This window comes from Gekko japonicus, unplaced genomic scaffold, assembly GCF_001447785.1.
Source record: "Gekko japonicus isolate JY-2015 unplaced genomic scaffold, Gekko_japonicus_V1.1 scaffold476, whole genome shotgun sequence".
NCBI lineage: Eukaryota > Metazoa > Chordata > Lepidosauria > Squamata > Gekkonidae > Gekko > Gekko japonicus.
The window spans coordinates 883090-908481 of record NW_015175984.1 but is presented as its reverse complement, the minus strand read 5'-3'; the positions used below and the strand labels follow the sequence as shown (position 1 = coordinate 908481).

The 25392-nt window shown below is 43.0% G+C and overlaps 1 protein-coding gene across 1 annotated transcript in view; it reads right to left on the bottom strand.

The window, feature by feature from the left end:
• The window catches only part of BRIP1 (BRCA1 interacting protein C-terminal helicase 1), a 191537-nt gene that overhangs the window by 130270 nt on the left and 35875 nt on the right, over positions 1-25392 (bottom strand). The window contains exons 7-13 of the mRNA XM_015426280.1: positions 22069-22356; positions 16044-16265; positions 14752-14951; positions 12355-12487; positions 11219-11373; positions 10934-11099; positions 978-1118 (exon numbers count right to left, since the gene is read on the bottom strand). Of these exons, the coding sequence (XP_015281766.1) occupies positions 978-1118; positions 10934-11099; positions 11219-11373; positions 12355-12487; positions 14752-14951; positions 16044-16265; positions 22069-22356 (1305 nt within the window). The remainder of the gene's footprint in view (positions 1-977; positions 1119-10933; positions 11100-11218; positions 11374-12354; positions 12488-14751; positions 14952-16043; positions 16266-22068; positions 22357-25392) is intronic.

Sequence of the window (25392 nt, the reverse complement as noted above, 5' to 3'; positions counted from 1 at the left end):
CCACCTCTGTGGGCGGGACTCAGGCAATGCAGCCAGTGGATAGGGACAGCTTCTGAGTGACACGTCATGGAGCCAACTGATTTAGAGGTGTGTGGAATGTTCAGAAAGTGCCACCCCACTACTCAATTATATATAAGGAGAGATATCCCCAAAAAGGGAACTGCATTAAAGCGATGGGTTCTAACATGCTCTTTCTTTGAAAAAAAAATTATCATCTCTTTCTGTATTTTGCACCTAGTGGCAAAAGAGCGGCTCCAAGCATTTTTATCAACCTCTCTGAGAATCAAAGGGTTTTTGAACATTTTGCAACATGGATGTCCGCCCACATAAATCAGTGCAAGATGACCATTTGTTCAGATCTAACCAGGGCCTGACTCTAAGCATGGAAGTCATGAGTCACAAAGGAAAATTTTCAGAAGCGACATAAATAGAGCATCCAATGGCAGGGGTGATGATCCCCCTAGACCCCACTCAAGTACACCTGTTATGTTCCCCCTCCATTTATAGCCTGAGTGTAAGTGCAAACAAGGTTATCAAGTGTGTGCATAGCTGAAAGTTATTACATCAAGGTTCCTTTGTGCAAAAATGAATTTAAATGGCACCTGGAAGTACTAAGCTCCTTTCTGTACCACAAGGGCCTGTTCCCTCCTGATCACAACAGCAGTCCTTCATGGTTCTTCTACTAGCAATCCTGATTGGTTCCAGCATTTTCTGACACCAAAGCTCAAGGCAACTGGGACCCAACAATCACGGCTAGCATATCTCCCCTTGAAGTGGTACTATTTTATTTGCAAGGAGTGTTTTATGTGGGGGAGCATCCCAAAGTAGCTTCCCTCACTTGATGTGGTACAGTTCACTCCACCACCTCATTCTATTGCATGTGTAGACCTCACCGCACTCTGTGTAGAGGCCACATTACACGTTAAATCCATCCCTGTAGCACAGGTTAAATCCATCCCTGAATGCAACAAACATACCTGAGAGTCCCGAATAACATGGTTCGCCTCAAGTTGAATGGAAAATTTCACACCAAGCTCGGAAGAAAATGAGTCCATCGGAGAAAGTGTTCCAGAGGTCAAAACAATTGATCTGACGTTGTCACTTACATCTGAGAAAGCCTGAGAAGAAAAAGAAGTATTCAAATATACACGTCCTGCCTTACTTCAAGGTTTTGAGCCGGCTAACATCATACTAAAAATATATTAAAATCAGAACACTCTCCAACAACTTGGCCAGAGTATACAAAACTTTTCAGCCTCACTGGTGTTCACACAAACTCACAACAACAAGAAGGATTTACAAGTCCTCCTGATGGCTCACTCTGGACTTCTTCTGGCTACCTGCTGCACAAGGCTGGTCCAAAGAACAAGATCATCATGGATTGAACAGGAAAGGACCATCCATGTCACTGAGAGGGCACAGAAAGGAACTACCAGTTAGAGTCTATCTATCTAGATAGAGTCAGGTGGGTAGCTGTGTTGGTCTGAAGCTATTATGTAGCTATTACGTGCAAAAAGATCTGTTGGCTAACCCACCACTTAGGGTAGCCCATCTGGCACTGACCAGAGTGCAGGCCTTCTCTATCGTGGCTCCAGTTCTGTGAAATGCACTCCCTGAAGAGGTGAGGGCCCCCCGTCCTTGGACATCTTCAGGACACGCTGCAAGACTTGCCTGTTTGCCAGGGCTCTGGAGGTGATTTGAATGGTGGGCATCTTTTAAGGGTAGGGGGGAGGGATGGGATTTGGGGTTTATTATTTTATCTTTGGTTTTAGGCAAGGATGTTTTAACTATCATTGTAAGTGGCCTTGAACCAAGAGAGACAGTGGGATATGAATGTTTTAATTAATAAATAACTAATAAACAAATCTGGGGGGAAACTACAGTTCCCCCAGAAAAGCAAATCCAGAAACTGATAGTTCTCAAAAGTTTGCTTACATAGTGGGGGGGAAACCCAATTATTTTCTTCAGAGAATTCCACAGCCATCCTTCCTGTTCCCAAATGTTGTTACTCTGAAGAAGTCATAGTATGGTTGCCAACTTTTTTTGTTTTTTGCACCCAGAAGGAATGAGCAATAAGGAATAATTAAGACATACCCATGCCTTTAACAACGGCATGGCAAGTAGAAATTTAATAGAGGAACCTTTTCCTTCACCCCATCTCCACGCAAGGAAAAGCTTCACCTACTAATTTCTGCTTGCTTTGCAGCTTGGGTTCAATTTGCAAGAAAGGGTTCCAAACACTACCTGTCTGATACCCTGATGGGCTTATGCCATGTGGCAAATACTAGATGGGGTAGAGAAGGCGTAATTTAGGTCAAGAACACAACACAAGGCAAAGCCTCCACTCTCGATACCAGTTCTGAAGTTTAAAAACAAACAAAACAACATCAAAAACTAACAAGAGTTTCAGGACTTCCAGTGGAGATGTAATGGCAGGCTGACATCTTCATGGGGAGTGAAGACACAATGCAGCTAATTACCAACTAGGTGTCAGGGTTCTATAGTCAGATCACACCACACAGCACTTCATAAGAAGTATTCTGTTTATTGGTAGTTCATAACTATGACACTTGAACGTTGTTTGTCAGGAATGGCCCAAAGCAGCAGGGCACCCAAAGTTATAGTAGTTTCAAAGCACCCCCCATTACAAGCATAAGCCAATAAGCATTGTGCATGGTCCTGTGCACGAGAGAGAAAAGTGTGTGGGAGAAAAGTGAGCCGTTCGTTCTCAGCAAGTCAGGAGCAGCTGGAAGCCCAAGGTCAAAAAAGCATACACAGATAACAACCCAGACAGTAGACATCGTTAGTGTACCAGGAAGGATGATCACTCCCCAATATTCCAAAGACGTGGCAGTGTTAACTGACACTAGGAGGGCACTGCAGTTTAAATTAATTACATTTAAATTAGATTAGATTAAAGGGAGATCAGAGAGAGAAACTATGCATACCTGGCCACACTGCTGGACCTCCTGATGGCACCTGATATTTTTGGCCACTGTGTGACAGAGTGTTGGACTGGATGCGCCATTGGCCTGATCCAACATTGGCTTCTCTTATGTTCTTATGATATGTTGTTCTTGTGTACCTCTTGTCAGAACCCACAGCTAACAACGAAGTACACGCATTCAGAAACGGTTATACTTTTATTGAAAAGCTATAGATGCAGTAACATAGGCACTGTTAAGAATGGCAGCAACCCATTTAGCATAATAGAAAGTCCCGAGTCAGCTAAGGAGAGGAGGAATCGGAAAACTCTTTCGAGACCCACTGAAGTGGCTCGAGGGGTGTAATCACCTAGGGAAGAACAGAACCTTCTCCACTTATAATTGTAGGACCTCTGTGTAGTAGGCTTCCTGGAATTCAAAAGGATGTTCACTACTCGGGAGGAGAAGCCGGTGAAGTTATCTGCCATGCCGTCAGTTTCAACTGTGGTATGTCATGGTGTAGGACGGGGGAGTCGGAGAGAAGGAGGAGGTCCTGAGCCGGAGGAAACTGATGGTATATCCCCTGTGATAACTCGAGGACAGTTGAAAACCAAGGTTGTCTCGGCCACCATGGGGTAATTAAGATACAGTCCGCGGCATCTTTCAGTATTTTGCGGACCACTCTCAGAAGCAGAGGTAAGGGGGGGGAGAGGTAAAGAAGTCCCGAGGACCAAGGGTAAAGGAGACCATCTCCCAGAGATTGTGGGTCCTTGCCTCCTCGACTGCAGAACAGAGGGCACTTTTTCTTGTTTCTGTTTGCAAAGACATCGACTTGGGGAACTCCCCACTTTTGGAAGAGTGGGAGGAGGTGTGTTGGGTTCATTCCCCACTCCTGAAGGCTGAGTCCTGCTCGACTTAGATGGTCTGCCTGCACGTTCATGTGTCCGGGAATGTGAGTGGCTACGAGGAATATGTTGTTGGCAATGCAAAGCTCCCACAACTGAATGGCAAGGGTGCAGAGTCGTAGGGAAACAGTGCCTTCCTGTTTGTTGACATAAGAGAGCGCTGTGGTGTTGTCCGTGAGGACTGTGACACATTTTCCCTTGATTAAAGGGAGGAAACTGGTGACAGCATGTTGCCAGGAATTCTAGGAAGTTTATGTGTCACTTCCTCATCTGTGTGTTCCACTTGTCTCCAACAGAAAGGCCCATGGAGTGTGCACCCCATCCCGTCAGGGAAGCATCCGTTGTAATGGTGACCTCGGGTGACGGAGGGTGGAAGGGCGCTCCCTGAAGGATGTTCGAAGGGATAGTCCACCAAAGTAAAGAGTCCTGTATGCTGGGAAGAGGGGATAGGACGACAGTGTGTGCGTTTTTCGATAAACCAGAGCTGTAAAGGGCACATTTTGAGTTTGGCAAAGACGAGGATCGACATTGTTGCAGCCATCAGGCCCAGTAGCTTCTGAATTTGGGAGGCAGTGACAGAGGGTTGGGTACGGATGATGGTGGCTAAGGAAATGATATCTGCTGCCCTGGCATGGGGCAGGTAAGCCATGCATGTCTTTGAATCCAGTATTGCGCCAATGTACTGTATTCACTGGAGCGGACACAATTGAGACTTTTGTCGATTGACTCGTAGGCCCAGATTCTCCAATAGTGCCAGAGTCTCTGTGACATTGGAGACCAGGGCATCCTTGGAAGGCGCTACCAGAAGCCAATCGTCTATGTATGGGTAGATGGAGATACCCCGGAGACGGAGGAAAGCTGCAACCACAATCATAGTCTTTGTGAAGACCCTTGGGGCGCCGCTGGACAGGCCAAATGGAAGGGCCGTATACTGGTTTTTGTTTTTTTTAATTAACATTTTATTGAATTTCAACAAGTTTTATAAAGCAGAAACAGTTTTTACACAGGTATAACGACAAAAAGAACATTAACACTAGTATCGACCATGAGAGGTGAATGACAACACTGCCTATGTAAGGAAGAAAAAAGAGAACTCCAAACCTAATAACTTCATGAACCAGTAGCAGTAGTTTCCGGATCTTATAAAAGCATTACCTCAGTATTATGCAGAGCCCATTTTTCACAAATCAACTTATCTGCTTCTACTTTTTCTAAGAAAGGAAACCATTTGTCTAATGGGTTTAGCATTAGCCTCATCATTACTGTTCTATCTGAATACTACCACAAACTTTTCTAGGGTAAAATAATCCCATACTTTGCTTAGCCACTGGTCTAGTGTGGGGGGCATTTCATTTTTCCATTGTTGAGCAATGGTTGCTTTCGCCGCTGTCAATAGAGTTAAAATCAGATCTGTACGGATTCTGGGGATCTGAGCCTCTTCCAAAAGGTTTAGCAGAATAATGGCTGGATCCATGGGGATACTGCAGCCTGTAAAGTATTTTATGAATTGCAGTATTTGTTTCCAGAAATTCTGGACGTGGACACATTCCCACCACATGTGAATAAAAGAACCCTTCGAACCACATTTCTTCCAGCATAATGGGCTTATGGTAGAGAACATGTGTGCTAATCTGACTGGCGTGAGGTACCATCTGAATAAAACTTTGTAAGCTGCAGCCTGAATCGTTAGAGATCTGGAGATGCGGTTTGTATCATGCTATTATCTTCTCCCACTTATCTTTTGGAAGAGTAATGTTTAGATCTTTTTGCCACACTTGTTGGTACGTAGTCAGATGGTTAGTATGGAGCTCAGATAAAATTGTATATATTTTAGATATAAGTCCTTTCTTTTGACAATTAGTGTATTTAAGAAGATTTTCAAAATCCGATAACCCAGAGTTTGGAGAAGTATCTTCACTTGTGGTAAGTATTGATTGTAATAATTGTTGGAGTTGCATATATTCGAACCAATTAATTTTAATCTTGTACTTCTTTTCCAGTTTGTTTTTAGTTAAGCATCGTCTGTTACGGGTAACATCAATTAGTCTTGTGATTCCCGCAGACTTCCAAACTTTGAATGACTGTTCCTCAGTGGCCGGCTGAAACCACAATTGTCCTGTGAAAGATCGAAGAACCGAAGACTGGGAAACCAATCTGTCTTTAATTGCGTACCATATTTTAAGCGTTGTGTTGAGAAATGGATTACTTAGATTATATTGAATCTTTTGGAAACTTTTTGCCCACAATTCTTCCTTAAAGGTCTTCTGGAATAGGTAAGTGCTTTCAATTGTCATCCAGTCCGTCTCTGGGGAAGCATGATAATGCCAAACAAGATTAGTTAGGGTGGCTGCTATGTAATATCTCCTTAGGTCCGGAATCAATAATCCTCCTCTACGAACGTGTCTGCTCATTACCGACGATCTAATTCGAGGGGCCTTGTTTTGCCAAATAAAGTTTTCTATAAGGTTTTGCCAGCTATTCAATAAATAAGGGGGTATATAAATTGGTATGGCACGAAAGTAAAAGAGAAATTTAGGGAGAATAAAACTTTTGATCAGGGCCATTCTGTCCATCCATGAGAAAAATTTTGTGTCCCAGCTTTTAAACAAATTTTGTAGATCTTTACAAATTTCTTGATGGTTGCATTTTATAAGATCCGTTAGATTGATTGGTATCTTAACACCTAGTGTTACCCACTGGTCCTTAACCCATTGATATTCAAAGTTGTCCTTGATGTGTTGCTTTTCTTGATTGGAGATGCTAATCGGATATAATACTGACTTTTTAGGGTTAGCCTGCTAAATACAATAAAATCTTCTCTCTACTAGTATGAGAAGCTTTGATAAAATTGTATATATTTTAGATATAAGTCCAGACACTTGTCCAAATTCTTGCAATATTGATTGTATTACTGGTACTGACTTTCTGGGATTCGTTATAAAGATGACTAGGTCGTCAGCAAAAAGACTAAGTTTGTATTCTTTATTATTAACTAAGATTCCTTTGTATTCTTTCTCATACTGTAGATGGCAAGCCAGTGGTTCCATGGCCAGTGCGAAAGAAAGGGTGACATGGGACAACCCTGCCTGGTTCCTCGATTTAAGAGTTATTGGGTTAGACGTTGACCCGTTTATTTGCAAGGTTGCATGCGGAGCTTCATATATCTTCTGAAGCGCACCTCTGAATACCGGTCCAAATTGAAGGTGAGAGAGAAGGCTATTTAGATATGAGGTTTCCAAGGTGTCGAAGGCCTTCTCTAGATCTATAGATAAAAAGATTGAATCATCTTCAGGATGTAATCTTCCTTGGTGGATTAAATTCAGTGTTTTGCGTGCGTTATCCATGATATCACGTTTAGGAATAAATCCAGTTTGATCTTGGTGTATATACCACGGAATGATGTGTTTTAGTCTGGCGGTTAATGTATGCATTAATATTTTATAGTCCACATTCAGGAGAGATATTGGTCTATATGCCTTAGGATCTGTTGTACCTTTGCCCTCCCAAGAGAGATACCACTCGGAAATACACACATAAAAACAACATTCTTGAAGAAACTAGAGGAACTTTGATACCGCACCCCCAACCCCCCTCCCCCCCAAACCTCAGAAATCATGAGCTAGACTTATCGATAAGGATCTAAAATTTAACACTTAGAAGGAAAAACAATTTAGCAGTAACAGGTTAGTATTCTCCTCAGCTTTCCGACTCAATCGTCAGCAATGGTATTCTGCCGAACTGGAATTCTGCTCCAACGTGCCGGGGAGGCAGGGCACTCCAGCCTTCTTTTCTTTGTGTTAGTCATGAGCTGCTCAGCCGGGGAAAACTCAATTTTCAGAGCTCTCAGAAGTGCCAACCCAGAGTCCATATCATCCGCTTGGTGATTGTTTCCATTGTGCCGAACTAATAAATAACCCGTTGACAGCCATCTATATCTGAACCCTGCCTCCGTTAGCTTCTGAGTTATCGGTTTCAAAGAAGGCCTCAGCTGTAAAGCCTCCGGTGCCACATCCGGGAAGACTTGAATCTCATCATTATTAAATTTAAAAAAGCCTTTAGTTTTGGCCATTTGCAGTATTTTAACCTTTGTTCTCGCATCAGCAAACTCCACCAAGATATCACGAGGACCTTTGTGCTTGTTCGAGTTGGGAGAGCCCAAGCGGTACGCATTTGTTATAATCGGGGCTACCCCTTCCTCTAGCTGTAAAGTCAACGCCAGCCAATGTGAAATAAACATAGCTACCTCAGCTGAGCCTTCTGCTTGCTTCACAAATCCACGAAACTTTAGAAATCGTTCCCTGGATTTATGCTCCAACTGAAATATTCTGTCTCTTGTCCAAATCTCTGCCCCTTGCAGCTGCCTTATGTCACCCTGATTAGTTATCGCTGCCTCCAGCACTGTTTCAGCAGTCTGAGATATCTTGTGCATCGCTGTGGTCAATTCTTCTAGCTGATCGGCCATAGGTTTTATCATGGCACTTATATCCGATAAAATTTCTTTCTTTAGCATTTTAACCCCATCATAGAGATCGTTTTTGGTAAGTGCGCTTACGTTAGAATCAGCCGTTATATCCCATTCCGCCGTTTTAGAGTCTGTCACTTTACTATGGTCAGAAACGTCAGATTGGGACTCCGGAGTAAAATATGAACGAACGGATTTCAAACCAATGGCAGCCGGCTTAATATAGTCTTTGCCAGTCTTGCCCATTGTTTTACGGGCACTTTTCACCCTTACCCCTTATTCCCCTGAGGCCGGAGAAGAGACGGGCTTCGGAGACGGATCAGCAGACGTCCCATCTACGAGCTGACGCCCCCCCCCCGGGTGGCTTTTTTTAATATGATGTTTGCTTAAGGGGAAACAAAAAGGGAGAGAGTCCTTGTTTTTATATATAAGCAAGAATATTTTGTAATCAAAATTATATTCGTTGTAGAGAAAATCAGAAGTCTTTATGTTCCTATTCTTTTTTCCTCTCTTTTTCTTTTTTCTTGTTTTTCTTCTTCATGTTGTATTTTGTTGATGTTTGCATATGGTTTAAATTTTTACTTTTTTTTTGTTTCCCAGTTTTATTCCTTTCATAAAATTAAAATTCAGTTCAAAAAAACCCCCGAACAAACAAGAGTTTCTCATCATATTTATCATGACCCCAATATAAAGGTTGGCATGTTAGTTAAGCAGCTAGTCATTGATACCAAATGGGGTCAAATATTCCATAAAGCCAAGAATGCTACCACGAAGGTTGCTACTTCCTTCTGTAGACATCAGTTTGCAAGAGAAAGTATAGTCCATGGAAAACATGGCCTGCTCCTACTGATCACCTACTATAACTGCAGGTAACTCCAAATAGGAAGAAATGGCTTGCTGAATATTTATCAAAAGCAATCTTTTAACAGCTGCTGTCACTTTCTTTTAATTGAATTTTAGTTTTGCATTAAAAAACAAAAAGAAAAACTTGGACTTGCAAGGTTGGCCCCAGTACTCCAGGGCAAAAGACAAGGTAAAGAACTATTCAGCATTTCAGTTGCATTTATAGAAACTTGACCTAACACCATCCAGAGTTTTATCCATTATATCTTTTTTATTTCAAAAAGGTAATTTAATTGTTTTCCCAACAACTTACTGACAGAGATACACAGTTTCTTTCCAAATGGCAAGGTTTGCTGCCATGGTCATAAACATAAGGATGAGGAAGAGGAGGCATCCTCATTCAAGCATGGTTGACCCGTACACCAACTGCTCTACTTTGAGTCATTAACCATTGGATTGTAAGGTGTATTATCATGGTTTTATTCTGAGATATTTTAAATTATTGTTGCGTATTTTAAATTATTTTATGAAAATTTGCCAAAATGTCTTGTTCTTAGTTCGATGGAATCACATAAGTTGCAATGTGTATGGTGCAATAAAGACTGACAGACATACCCAATAACCTCCCTTCTAACATTTCCCTGATGGGAACAGGGATGTGCTTGTAAGTGAAATCCTTATTCTTAAACCAGGAACATCTACCCACATTCCCTCTACCACACTACTGCACACTGTGGAATGCACTGCTCTGTCTCCTTTATGCTGTATTCATTCAACCTTGCAATGGCCTCCAAGGGTCATGGCTTTTTTTATTACCAACAGGAGGAAGACATTAATTATTCTGTTATTTTGATTTATTTTATTTATTTACATTATTTACAGTCTGCCTTTCTCGCAGGGACTCAAGGTAGATTACCCAAAATGAGACAGATATCTGATGCAGGGAGCTTTGACTCTCAAAAGCATATAATCCACAAAATCTTGTTGGTCACTAAGGTGCTACTTCCCTGACTTGGACAGCCCAGGCTAGCCTGATCTCATTAGATTTTGGAAGCTAAGCAGAGTCAGCCCTGGCTAGTATTTGGAAGGGTGACATCCAAGGAATACCAGGGTTCTGATGCGGAAGCAGGCAATGGCAAACCACCTCTCAATGTCTCTTGCCTTGAAAACCCCATGGGGTCGCCATAGGTTGGCTATGACTTGACAGCAGTTTCCACCAAGGTACTACTGGACTCGAATCAGGTTAGATGCTGTTGTTATTATTATTTATATCCTGCTTTCCTCCCTGATCAAGACCCAAAGCGGCTGAAATCGGATGGACGCTACATGGTGCCTTATCATTCATGCACATTCACTGACAAGGACGTGTTACAGACAAGATTCATCCATACCCCACTCAAAGACAACTTTCAGAGAGTCTGGAGAGAGAACTGAACTTCCAAGGATGAAAATTTGAGCAGTTCATGATAATAAAATGTTAATGAGGCAAAAAACAGGGACAAAATTGGGACACTAATTCACCAGAGATGAGGACTTGAATATCAGGATTGTCCCAAGTAAACAGGAGGGTATGCTACAATAGTTGTTTTTGTAATTAGCATAAGTTATCGAGCTCACTGATTAGTAAAATGAATCCCCCCCCCTTGTTCTAATAGAGATAATGCTTAGAAAATATTTGACATGATTTGACTGGTCAATTAACCAAAGGTTTTTTTGGGGGGTGTTGAACAGTAAAGTTGCCAGCTCTACTCAATATGCAGTCAAACAAACAGGACTATTTTTAGCCCCAATAATCTTACCACAGCAGGATTCAAGCACCAGAAGCTGAGCGTCTGTACTGCTGTTTTGTGTCGCGCTTTTCTTTTGGCTAGTGCGAAAGGGCCGTTGGCATCTCCAGGGTCAACTGTACTTTCGTTTCGCCAAACAAATGTCTGCTGCAAGGCGACTCTATAATCATCCGCATACCTGAACAAGCAAGCAAACACAAAACGGTTTTCCGCTGAGGAGCACGAGATGCACCTGCAGCGTTACATTTTAATTCATGTTTTGGTAATAATGCTGGAGACGAACGCAATTCCACTGACCTGTGATTTTCTTTTAAAAGATAAGAGAGAACCATGAACAGCCCTTTTAGTGTAATCTGAGCTGAAGGACTTATAACTGGAACCAAAACCACCTCTTCTTTCCCATGAAACAGTGTTATTCTTTCTTCCTTTTCAAGGGCAGCTGCAAGATGTTTCTGTAAAAGCCCCCCCCAAAAAAATTGCAGATCAGTTTGTGCGCTGAACAACATGGAAGCACTATACGCCACTGTCAATCCAAAAAATTCAGTCCAGACCCAAGTGCAGCATTTGGAACACCACAATTAGTAGCAACACTAGAGTCACTCCAAAGTACAAACGCTGTGACTAATGGTAAAATATTAAAGAGTAACCAAGTAATTATTTTAGATAGGATAACGGAATTCTGGATAAAAAGATTCTGCTGTTCATAGAGCAACTACGTCATACACTTAAGTATTAACAATCTATTTTCATCTTGCAGTGTTAGAAAACACAGTGAGTAAAGGGTAACATTCCATGCATAGTTCAGTTGGACAAAAGCCCAGAAATCTGGCTTATCCTGTGGGCACTGCTGCAGTAGCAAAGACAGATGGTATGGAACTGCCCTACTGTATAACCATTTTGGCAAGGGGTATTTATATATTCTAATTGGCTTTTGGAAATCATATGTACCTGTTTCTTTCATGCAGGATATTTTTGGTGCATTCCCCTACAATTTGGGAATCAGCATAAGTGTGGCTGAACGGTGGATTTCTAGCAACAAAAGGTTTCATTCTGAAAATCTGAAAATCCAGGATGTCACCTGATGGTCAGACAGGGATCGCAGAAACATCTGTCCTAGCCTTGCAAGGACATTCAGGAGGAATAGCAAGTTAATTCTTTTTGATAAATTTTGCAAAACTTCACATTAGGATGACTCCTCCTCAAGAGCAGCATTCTCAAAAACAACTGTCATGAAGCCGTTTTTGTAGATCAGTAAGGAAAGAATAGAGATAAATTAAAATAGTTTTCAATTAATTAACTTCTAGGTAGCTGTATAGAGAAAAAAGTATGAACTTTCTATTGTCGATACCCAAAATATGGTTTTTAAAAGCTTGGGACACCACAGCCAGCCAGCATCTAAATAGTATTTTCTATTAAGAATTACACATTCCTACCTGTAAGATGGGAAATGTAGCATTGGTTATACCCATATTGTGCAAGAACGCCACCATTTGCTGTCCATTCCAAACTTTACTAGAAGTTTCATAACCTCTCTCTACAAGCTGACCAGAGGTTTCCCTTAACCAACTGTAAATAATAATAAAACATATAAGAAACAGAGGACAAAAGACTGGAAAACATACTAACATTTTATTTTCTGTGAAATGTGCCAGGCTAGACCAATCTCGTAAGATCTTGGAAGCTAGGCAGGGTTGGCCCTGGTCAGCATTTGGATGGGAGACCCTCAACGAAGTCCATGGTTACTACACAGACACAGGCAATGGCAAACCATCTCTGCACGTCTCTTGCTTTGAAAGCCCTATGGGGTCGCTATGAGTTGGTTGCGACTTGACAGCAAAAGCAAAAATATATATTTACATCCATTCCCAATGCAATCAACTGCTAGCACAAACAGGCAATGCGTCAGAAAGACAATGAAAATGACATAAAAGGGGCAGGATTCAAAGACCTGAACAACTAGGTTAACAGGGGGGGGGGGGGGGTACTCTCAAATAGCAGGTGCCTCATAACATAGGTAGCAAGCCATTTTTGAAAGGCAGCTTTCAAAAGAAAACAGTTATATGGATCAGAGGGGCTTGAGTTTCTGAGGGGAAAAAGCCACCTCCCTAGATCACAACATTCTCAAAATAATGGAGCTTATCAGTGGTTGTTTGCAGGGTGGGACACATAACACACAACTTAGGGAAGACTCCTTAAGTAAGAAGTAGTCTTGAAGACAAACAGGCACAAAAACTTGGAAAAGTGTTTAAAAAACCAACACAAGATTATTTCGACATTGTTTGTGTTACTGATGGACCCCTCCGCTTTATTTATCAACCTATCCTTAATTGTTGGTCGTTTACATTTCATCTCCTGCTTTCCGCCTGGCGCTTTCACTAATGTTGGCAGACTTGACAAAGAAATCAACCTGAGTTTTTCTGATAAGGTTAAAAGGCTAGAGGCATTCAAGTCTTCTGTCCTGTTCCTTTCATCTGTTTCAAAAGATTTTTTAACATCTGAAAGAGCTACCAAGCTGCCTCTTTTACATGCTTTTACTTGAAAAAGCCTGTTGGATACCTCTCCTTTGTCAGACTTGCAGTGAGAACTGAGGGCAGAATGCATATGAAGTCTGGAGAGGACTCAGCAAACAGGAACTCTGATATCTTCACAGATTATTTCTCATCTCTAACCACCAACTGGATGTTCCATAGCCCCAGTACAATTGCCAACTCCAGGTTGAGAAATTCCTAGAGATTTGGGGGTGGGGTGAAACCTGGGGAGGGTGGAATTTGCAGAGGGGAGAGACCTCAGTGGGATCTAATGCCATAGACACCAGCCTCCAAAGCAGCTATTTTCTCCTGGGGAACTGAACTTTATTTTTTGTCTGGAGATCAATTATAATCCCAGGAACAATCCACATCCTACTAGGAGATTGGCAACCCTATCAGGCAGTAAGACGTAAACCTGATTGTTCTAACCTTAATCCTGACCAAGAATTGCAGGCAAAAGGAAATACTTCCTTACTCAACAAGTAATTAAAATTGTGGAATTCACTGCCAGCAGTGGTAGTGGTGGCCATGAATGCACATTATTAAAGGGGGTTACATAGAATCCTAGTGGATGGGTCCCTTGATGGCTACTAACCACGTTGAACAAAAGGAACCTCCTCATTCAGAGGCAGCAAACCTCTGAGTATCAGTGCTAAGAGACAACATCAGGGGAGGAGGTGGAGGCGGGGGGGGGGGGGAACAGGTTTTTTTCTGAAGCCTTTTCCCCAGTTTTTCTGATGGAAAAATTGGAAATTGGGGGGAGTACAGAAAATTACTCTTATGAAATACTTTCTCCTTTAGAATGAATGAGTGAAATGCTTTTGAAAATGAAGTGAGCATGCTGAGGGAATATACAGGTCTTAAATCCAAGATACCTTTCTGCACCTAGAAGGATACTTAATTTTTATGAGGGAAACATGCAGGGCTTTCATTGCTTCTCAATTATTGCATGCCTTCTATTGTCCTTTTGACTTGACTCTTCCCTTGTGGTTGACCTTTTCACCTCTCTGTCAAACTGATATACCTACAGACTGGATAACAAGTAACTTACTGCCCTACCTTGCTGAAAGGGAGAAAAAGATCAGAAATACATGGGGCAGAAACTCTGAAAGTTTCATTGTGAACAGAGCTCCCTTTAACTAGATATTACAAAGGTACATGTGCTAAAGTAGCGTCGGGTGCATCAGGTTGCAGTTTTCTCTCAGGTACCAGGTATATTTTCCATTTTGCTAAGACATTTATCACTTTTAAATTCCAAAAACATGTCATATATTGCCATTTTATATCCTAAGTACGTCTTACTTTGTCAGACTGCAGCAGACAGCCCGCAGAGGCTCATGGTCCTTCCTCCGAATGTTGCTGTTCACCAGGGCATCCAGCTCTTCTCGAGCCAATCTAAGCTGAGCTTCTGTCACGCTGTAGCTGGCTGATTCCCGCGCACAGTCCTCAATATTATGAGCTTCATCTAAAATGACCACTTGGCCTTTTAAGTCAATCTCCATCTATAAAAGATCAAACTCCCACCGATTAGAACACACACACCTCAAAACATGGCGTTATAATTTGCATTGTTTCTTCCATTTATTTATTTAGAATATTTCTACGCCTTTGTTGGAAGGAAAAGTCATAAAACTGCGACTGACTTATTTTGGCCATATCATGCAGAAGAACTCACTAGAAAAAGCAATTATGCTCGGATTGGTTAGTGGCAAAAGGAAACCGGGCCACCAAAGAACACGGTGGCTAGACACCCTAAAAGTCAACACCAGCCTGAGCATGGAACAACTCAAAGAAACAGTACAAGATAGGAAAACGAGGAGAGAGCTGGCCCATAGTCACCAAGAGTCGGACACGACTGAATAGCTAACAACAACAACAAGCCTTTCTTGACTTGTTCTTGTAGGGCACTGCGCATTCCATGTGGGAGTACTAAAACTTATGGTGGACACAGAGACAGCAAAACAGGTCATTAGGCATCACACTAGCAACCACCTAGAGAGTTGGCACCTAACCACAGGTTTCAGGTCCAATGGTGGGCCTTTTTTTATCTTCATTTCTTTCTCAAACAGCAGCTCTCCATCCCTGGCCTAGATTCCATGGCAAGTTTCTTTTTAAACCACATACAGATGGAGAAGCTGACATTTTCCATTTAACTGAAAAAGTCAGGAGCAGACCACCCAGTGCTTGGTATGGGAACAACTGATGCTGAAGGTAGGTGGGTGTGGAACCCATCAGCCCCTTGGAGGGACAAAGAGGCAAAGGAGCAACAAAAGAATATTCCTCGCCTTCAGGGGGAGGATCATGCTGATCAGTGGAAAAACAAACGTCCTCCACCATCCCCCACCCCAGCCCTCAATGAGTCTAATATCCAGAAATCCCATATCCAACCACCAGCCACTGAAATAAACAAATGATCTTAAGCATACACTAGGAACATAATTTGACAAAATCTGGCACTAATCCTTTCCTCTCAACTGTAAACTGCTCACCTAGAAACCAGAACGTGGGGCTTTCTTTGGATGCAGCCTCTAGTAGCCAATTTTTCATCTCGCTTTCATTTTAAAGGATGAAAGGACATTTGAAAATTCACTTACGCTCTCTCTTATTTGAGAGTCTAGAAGATAGTTGTAAGGGCAAAACACGATCTCAGCTTCCACCATGAGCTCCCGAGCTGCGAAATAGGCGCAGGAACGCAGCTTCTTCCCCAGGCTCACTAAATCTTCAATGTCCCAAGCCTGAGATTTCTTACGGGCAACTTGTAAATTGTGATGTTCACTAAGCTTATAGACTCCATGGTAGTAAGAACAAGATGTGCCCTGGAAGCACATAAGAGAAAAATTCAAGATCTGAACTCACAGTACAGTATGTTCTTCAAAAGTGTATTTCAGAGAGGGTCAATCCAGCTGAGAAAAGACAAAGGAAATTCGTGCAATTAAATGCTGAAAAATCTTCAAGCCAATGTCTAGAATCAGAGAAAAACAAGCCTACGGTTCATTCTAGTAATGAGGGTTGTGTGTTTTTAATGCTAACCCCTCCCACCATCAATCCCCAAACTCAACTAAAAGCACCATTCCAATTAACCAAATTTGCATATATTTTCTAACCTTTGTGCAAGTAGTCTACTACCAACATTTAGAAAGGTTACAATAAGTATCGCTTCACACAACTGGTGGTGGAATGTACCCTCAAGTCACAGCCAACTCATGGTGACTCCGTAAGGTTTTCAAAGCAAGAGATGAACAGGAGTGGTTTGCCATTGCCTGCCTCTGCGTAGCATCCCTGGACTTCCTTGGTGGCCTCCCATCCATAAACTAACCAGGGCCAACCCTGCTTAGCTTCTGAGATCTGTTAAGACGGTCTAGTCTGGGCCATACAGGTCAGGGAGTTCACAAAATTAACAAGATGTAAATATTCCATGTATGCTGAGGCAGCAGGGTACCACACAGCCTATTATCAATGCACGCAACATAAATACACATGCATACGTTAGTAGGGTGCTGAATGGTAAGGCACAGAATGGTAAGGAAGCCGCGAATCAGTTAAAGGCTGCAAAAAAAGAAGCAGCAATATGAAGGGGGAGACATAGGTCTGCTTGAGCACTTAAAAGTTTATCATATAATTATGGAGAGGGAGATTTGGGTCATGTGTGTTTTATTCCCCACCCCCATTAGACCTTGCAGTCCCCAACTCGTTTTGTGCATTCATGCTAACCACTTTACAAATTGCATTATGGAAAACTAGGATGGATTTAAAAAAAAATAAATCTTAAGGTTAGACTACTGTAACGCTCTCTACATGGGGCTGCCTTTGTCACAGTTCCGGAAGCTGAAGCTAGTGCAGAATGCAGCGGCCAGGCTGTTGATGGGTCTCCCCAAGTGGGAGCACATCCGGCCTGGGCTGAAGGCGCTGCACTGGCTGCCAATAGCATACCGAATCCGCTTCAAAGTGCTGGTACTTACCTTTAAAGCCCTACATGGCCAGGGTCTGACCTACCTGAGGGACCACCTTTCCCCACATATACCCCCAAGAGCACTTCGGTCAGGGACCCAAAATCGCCTGGGGATCCCAGGCCCCCGGGAGGTAAAGCTTGCTGCGATCAGGGACAGATCCTTCTCAGTGGCGGCCCCCACCTGGTGGAACGAGCTCCCGGAGGAGATCAGGGCCCTGCAGGACCCTATGCAGTTCCGCAGGGCCTGCAAGACGGAGCTCTTCCGCCAGGCTTTCGCACACGGGCCGCCGCTGTCACCACCACCAATGGTGGCAATACCATCAGGATTAGGAATTGCCCTTGGAAGCTCAGCCATAAATTGTGTGACATTGACAACGTGGTATTGGCTTGAACTATCTACTGGACAGTGGTACCCCAATGGGGAGGATTCGAAGATGCCATCAGAACCACTCAAGACCATCTTGTTTACAGAAAGCACTTTATTATTGTTATTATCTATATACTAATAGCGAAGTCGCCCCCCGTGCGTGCGGATACCTAAATCTGCGCATTGGGGGCACCTGGGGGGGGAGGGAGATTTTCGTGCACACTTGGGGCAGTCCCCAGGTGTGCACTAAAATCTAAAAACCCAGAAAAAATATTGGGGGGATACTTAAATCCCCCCAAAAGTGACTGAGCGTCCCCTGCGCATGCGCAGGGAACGCTCTGCAAACTCCCTCGCCGCCGCTTGGGGGGGGAAGAGAGCAGCGAGGCCCGAGCGCCTCGCTCCGGAGCTGGGGGGTGCAAGAGCCGGGGTGGGGAGGCAAGGGCAATCAAGCAGGGGGGTGTGTGTGGAGGAGATGGGGGAGGAACCGGGGGGATGGGGGGAACTTACCTCCTCCTCCTGCTTCCTCCTCTGCCTCATGTGTGGAGGTCCCTCCCCCCCGCGAGTATTGCGGGTCCCACCCCTTGTTGTTACTATTTATGATTTTATTGTTTTATCTGGTTTTATGTATGAGTTTATGCCCCTTGTAAGCAGCCCTGAGCCCACTTGTGGGGAGGGCGGGGTAAAAATGCAAGGCAAGTAAAGTGCAAGGGTTAGTGGGCAAGGCAAGGCAAGTAAAGTGCCCTCCTCTCACCTCTCCACTGGAAATGGTGCCCCTTTTGCTCTGCTTTCCAAACATTATGCAATGCCCAGGCGATGATACCTGGGAGAGGCAGAGGACATAGCCTTCCTGTTAGACAATGCCTGGGTGTTTCCAAGCCACTCTCATATAAATCAAAATGCAGCTGCATGCCTGAACATAACCAGCTCCTCAACACACAATGCCAGGACCTAGGAATTTGAAAGAACTCACACCTCAGGGGAAAGGGATGAATGAACTATGGAGAAAGTCAGCCCTCGGGATAATTTCACTTTGCTCACAACTAGTGCACACCCATAGCATCATCTCCTTTTTTGATTTATCAGATTATAGCTGTGGGCCCACCCCCCTTTTAATAATAAAACCACTTTTGTATTTCCCACTATGACTGCTGAAAGCAAACTAAAAGCAGAAACAGAGCGAGTCCATGAAATTCTACCCTTTAGAAGCTGCTTCAAGCATACGCAGGCTGATAACCAGACAGGGAAAGTTCATCCCTGTTAAGCTTGTAACACAACCCTAAGGGGAGGTTGGCAGTCGAAGTGTTATCACACTTGGTGCCTCTCAGCTCGCAAGTTGTCATTTATCTGTTTATCAACTGACTTTTGCAATACAGTCTTGGGGGTAAAACAAAGACACCTAAAGTGACAGAGTTAATTGGCCCTCATTACCACCACAACTCACCCGCAGGGCTCAGAGGGGAGCATGAAGACTGAATGCTTTGCTTACACTTGACAAGTACCAAAGTCACTAAGCACAAAATAACTGTGCGTTCCTCAGAAAACATCACCAGCCGCTAGCTGGCTTTGGACTTTGTTCTCATGTGGTACGCTGTACAGAACACAGTAGAAGATTTGAAGCGAGAAGAAATGGGTCCGGATCCATGCTCAGCCATGAAGCTCACGGGGCAACCCTGGACCACTCTCTGCTAAATCCATTCATAAGTTTAACATGAGGACAAAATAAAACTATTCGTTTATTTATTTAGGCCAGGGGTCCCCAAAGTCTTGCCCAAGGGCACCATGGCGCCTTCAGGCACCTTTTCTGGTACCCACCAAGCATTTTTTTTTTAAAAGGAGATGGGGCTTTTGCCTGACAAGGCTTCCAATTGGCCACTGTAGATTTCATTGGCTGTGCATTTTTTTTTAAAAAAAACCCATTGCTTTGGCAGCAGCTGCCAGCACTGCACAAGGATCTTCACTGTGTTACTGAAGGGAAGCCATTTTAGGGCTGACTCCACCTCCTGAGGCAGCCATTTTGTGGCTGCCCCCGCCATACTGTGTCAGAATCCTAAAGGTGCCCACAGGCTCAAAAAAGGTTGGAGACCCCTGATTTAGGAGATTTCTATGTCGCCTCTTCACCATCCTGCTCGAGGTAGCTTACAAGAAAGTAATAAATTATCAATATAGAGACCACAAGCTGTTAAAACTAGCCATTACATCAGATACTGAACCAGAAGCAGACAATAAAATTGATGGAAACCCTAAATAAAAGCCTGTGTAAAAAGATATGTTTTGGCCTAGCACCTAAAAGGCAGTAAAATATGTGTCAGGCAAGCCTCAAGGGGGAGGGTGTTCCAAAGGCAAGGTGCCACCACAGAAAATGCCCTGTCTCTAGGGGCCACCTACCTGACCTCGGAACACAAAAGCACAGACAGTAGGACTTGAGAGGCAGATGTTACTGGAGGGTCGGACAAGTGAAAGCTTGTGCTTATGTGACATAGGAGAGCTCTTAAATGCTCCTCTCCTATAATGGGGAAGAGGCATCTGACCACCTCGAAGAACGGCTCAATCTGAAAGTCAAGTTCAAGTCTCAACTCTGCCATGAACTCACTGGAGAACCTTAAGAAAACCACTGTTCCCTCAGCCTTGGCCATCCCCCTCCCAAATATGCAAGGTGAGAATAATTATGTTGATTTACCTGACAGGGTGGTTGTAAAGATAATGGAGACACTGTAGATAAAGCATTTTACAGTGCTATATAAATGTTAATGTGTTATTTCCTGTCTGTGTAAAAGCTGCTTAGTAATGCCCATATTTTCTTCAGAGCCAAATATTTGCTTGGAAACTTGACCAAGTATAAGGATCTGGAACTTCCGAGTGCCACCTGAGCATGATGGGAACCATACCCATCTCCTTCCAAGAGTAATTACACAATCCACAACCCAGTTAAACCAGATTTCTTACATTTGGGTAGATTTATTTATGAAAACATCTTTCCTCTTGGTTCAAGTCAGCACTCTTTTGGCCCTATTCACCAGGTCTACAAGTACTCTTGGGTTTCCAGCTTCATTTTGTCCAGTGTAGTTTGCCATACCATATTTTATGCTAGGTAAGAATGGTAACAGTGGTAAAAATCTGTCTGGGCATCCCGTGCTACACAGTTACACAGGAAAATGAAAGAGAGCAGCACATAGACACAGTGAACATGGTGGAAGAGCATCCATTTTGCACACTATATATTCCCCAGTTCAATCCCTGGCATCTCTAGTTAAAAGACTCTCAGGTGGTTTTGGAAAGACCTTTCTCGGTCCGAGATCTGGCAGAGCCACTGCTTGCCAGACCAGACTAAAGTGAGCTACGTAAACCAAGGTCTGACTCTACATAAAGCAGCTTCATATAGCTTGGCGAAACTTTGCACATATCAAGTCCCAGATTCAACCCCCAGTAAAATGAACTCCGGGGTTGGAAAAAAGGACCTGTTTTCTACTTGAGGCCCTACAGAGCTACTGCTAATCAGGAGGTGGCAACACTGGCTAGAACAGGGTGTCGAGCTCATTTGTTACGAGGGCCGGATCTGACATCAATGAGACCTTGTTGGGCTGGGCCATGTGTGTCATAAAATGTAATGCCAGGTAGCGGAGATATAAAATTTATAAAGGACACAAACACAAAGGTGGTTTTTTTACTTAAAATAAAAACATGCTTAAAACATTAGCACTCTTGCAGTATTATGTTTATTTAACAGTGTCTGATAACTGACACCTCTTGCTCTGAATTATTGCATCAAAATGTATGTGCTGCTGCCATCTTGAGTATGCTGTTCAGGTGTGTATCTGTAAGCTGCAAACCTACAATAACACAGCAGCAGCAGAACTGGAAGAAGCAGCAGAAGACAGCCAGTTCCACTGCGGGCCTGATCCGTCCCCCGAGCCGCATGTTTGACACCCCTGGGCTAGAAGGACCAATGGTATAAAGCAACTTTGTAGATGTTTACACCGAACCTCTCACCTGTGCTCATAGGTTTCTCCAGAAACACAAGCCCTTTTAGATGCCGATACGTCACCTAAAGCGTTTGCCAATCACTTGAATGCTATTCCTAATGTACAGAGAGACTTTTTTGTTTAGGAGAGGGGAGAGGTGCTAGGGAAAATCCTAACTATATTTGTAAAGGTATTTCTAACGTTCAGACAGGCACAAGTCCCTTGTTTTGTTCAGCCCCATTTTTCAAAACATCAGATAAAAACATTAATCTATTCCATGAAACAAGAAGACAATAAAGTAGCTGGTTGGTTTTTTGTTTTGTTTTTAAAAGCAAACTACTCACATCTTTTGCTTCTAGCAACTCTACGCATTTTTCATTCTTGTTGCTACAACCAGATACTGTTGGGTGAACACAGGAATGGTCTCTGCTGGACAGAATTGTCATACGGGTGCTAGAATATGCCGTCCTCCTCAGTTCTCTAGTGATCTGAGCGATCTGTTTGTGCGTTCGTGTTCCAAAAAATATCTTCGGGATAAATGGCTTCCCTGCATTTTCTGTTTTCTTTACCTCAACACCAGCTTTGGCATTTTCCTCCATAGAACAGGAACACTGAGTGCAGGAGCTAGAAGGCTGTAACTGAAGTAGGGAAATCTCATGAAGAAAGTGAGTGTTACAGAAACAAAGAAAAAGCCATTTATGTTTTACTTGAGAAGAGTTTAAGTTTTCCCAAATGCAAATCTCTGATTGAAAAAAAATGCAGATCTCATTCTCATTTTCAGAGAATAAAGGATTAAAATGACAGAATATCCTTGCCCTACATAAACTCCGTACACACCCATCAAAAGTATCGCTTCAGAAATAAGTTTTAGACACTCTCAGTCAAAGTCACCTGTGAAACAGCATTTATCAATTTTTTTAAAAAATCAAAGGATAAGAATACACGGAAGACTCAGTAAGACAGAAATAAAAGCCTTAAAAGCACCACTTTAAGCAAAGAAATGTTTATAAGTTCCATAACGTTAACAAGGAATGTTTATAAGTTCCATAAGGTTCGGTGCACAAATCAGCTCCATTCCGTAGAGCGGCAGAACCCCAGGAAAGTCTCAACACGTCATTTTTTACTTAAAGTGCTACCATGATACCACATTAAATCTTCACTATTTTATAAACAAAATAGTTAGCAAGACATGCCATGGCAGGGAAATCGGGTAAACATTTGTGAGTAAATACATTCAAGTCCTCCACTGGAAAATGTTTTCCAGCACTTAGCCCAAAATATCCAAGAACTGAGCATCAAGCTAGACCTGAGATCAGGCGATTTGTGAACAGATCATCCCAGCGATTCCAAAAGGCAAACAGCAGGTGCAACAGGGTCCTGATTCAGGCTCCAGTGCAGGAGAGGGCGTTTAAACCCTTCCATCCCCACATAGTTTTGTCAGTCAAACCTGTTCCCATTCCAGACTTGAGAAGGGTGCCTGCCTTTTTTCAATTCCAGGGCTAGTAAGAGGGAAGGGTCATGTCCTATCTGGCTCCGTAGAAGACTGGGCTATAGCTTTTCCTTCTTGGGCTCTGAACTGAAGGCTGTTCAGCTTACAAAAGACGAACACGGGTGATGCTGACAATACTTTCCTCACCTGCGCATAGTGAAGCACCTGCTAAAATGCTTCCTTGTATTCCACCCCAGGGGTTCAATTAAGCATTTTATGTATCATACATGAAAGCCAAGCACGTGGAAATTTAAGATCTGGTTCCTTTATGCTACAAACCAAAGGATACTTAATTGGTGTTATAGAAATATATGCCACAAGACAGTACTGATTCTAGAAGGGCAGTTGTTGTTAGTCTGTTGTATAACATCAGCAACAGAGTGCACTCCGAGGACTAGCAAAATTATGAGGGGTGACTATTTCCCCTCTCCCTTCCCAGTCTTCCTTACAAGAGTTCTGCAACATTCGACTAACACAAAACGAATCCTGGATAAAGTTCGCTGTGCAGTAACAGGATAACCTGGCTTCCTTTGTTCCGCTCTAATTACTTTGTCACTAAGGAACTCTCAACACTTGCACACTTTCGTAGAAGGCTGCTATAAGATTTTAATTAGGAGAAAGCAGATATTTAAGAGGGAAAGGGGGATCGGGAAGCTGTGAAAACAGCTCCCAATCTGTACTGCGGCAAAAACCAGCACCCAAGATTATTTACATTTTTTTAAAAAGAAAATGACGCAATAACACAGGGATCCAAAACCAGTATTCTTGTCAGCTTCAAGAACTTTTTTTTTGTAGCCCTCTTCTTAATTGTAATCAGTAAGATTATCCTTCATAAGCAAACGCTAAGTCACTGTGCGTGTTATGCCACAATACCAGGGATCAACTGTCTCTTGGCCTCGACTCCGTGGAAAAGCGGGTTCAAGTTACCCTCGGTCCCACTCAACCTTGTCCACCATTAAATATTACAATACACGATAGAATGGAAGTAAATGCGACCCTTCAAGAGCTGTCACTCACTGGGATAAAAGGTTCGATGACGTGCCAAATAAACAGGCCGCCAAAGGAGATAAAGTTACCGGCCGCGCTAGAATTGTTACATTCCTCTCTCAGGTTGCCAGTAACAGCAGATTTCATTACGGTGTGCTGCCACATTAAATAGCCAGTTGCAAATATCCTGCCTTCTATATTGAATAATTACTTATTCACCAAAAGGATAAAAGGAAGAGTTATGAATGGAGCTTTTGTCAGCGGTAAAGCAGGAAACAGCTGATGCGCGGTGTATGTTACATATGCGACAACAACAGCCTCAGTTTATAGTCGCATGGAAAATTGGAATTTGAATTATTTCGTGATATTTGTGCCCATGCTCCATTTTGCCTTTTGGAAAAGAAAAGGGGGGGGGGAGAAAGTCAATGAAGATAACATTAATTGAAATAAGGGACTTGACCTGGGAGGACTTGCAACGTGGGAGACTCAGTGGGTGATTTTGGTCAGCCATAATATCTCAGGCTAACCTACCTTATAGGGTTATTGTGAGGGTAGAATGGAGAGGTGGAGAACAGCACATACTTTGTCTTTGGATGTAGGGTGGGATAAAAATACAATAAATGAATAAAAACTGAACAGCACTCCCAATTTACTTTCGGCATGTTTTATGCCATGTTAATGCAGGTGTTCTTCTTCAAGAGATTATGCAAAATTGTCAGTTTCGTGTGTCCGTGATAGCATCTTTCCTAAAGAAAACTAATATCAGTGTGTGCTACTCACTAACTAGTTTTATCATAGCATCACTTGTGAGTGTGGGGTACAGTATGGTGGGCCAGACCTCCCTCAAAGTGGTCTACCAGAAAGACCTATGACCATAACCACCACTTCCACTGCACGCCTTTCTTGCTTCTGGGATAGCAACTGAGTGGCCCAAGGCCTTGTCTCTGAGTCGGCACCACCATGTACCTTAGCAAACCAGATTTGTCTCGGGGCCTTCAAGTTGTTGGTACCTATATTAGATTTTTGTTGTTCAGTCGCACAGTCGAGTCCGATTCTTCGCGACCCCATGGACAAGATCTCGCCAGGCCCTCCTGTTTTCCGCCATCCTCTGAAGTTTGCTAAATTTCATGTTCGTTGCATCTATGCCACTGTCTAACCATCTCATCCTTTGCCGTCCCCGTCTTCTTTGACC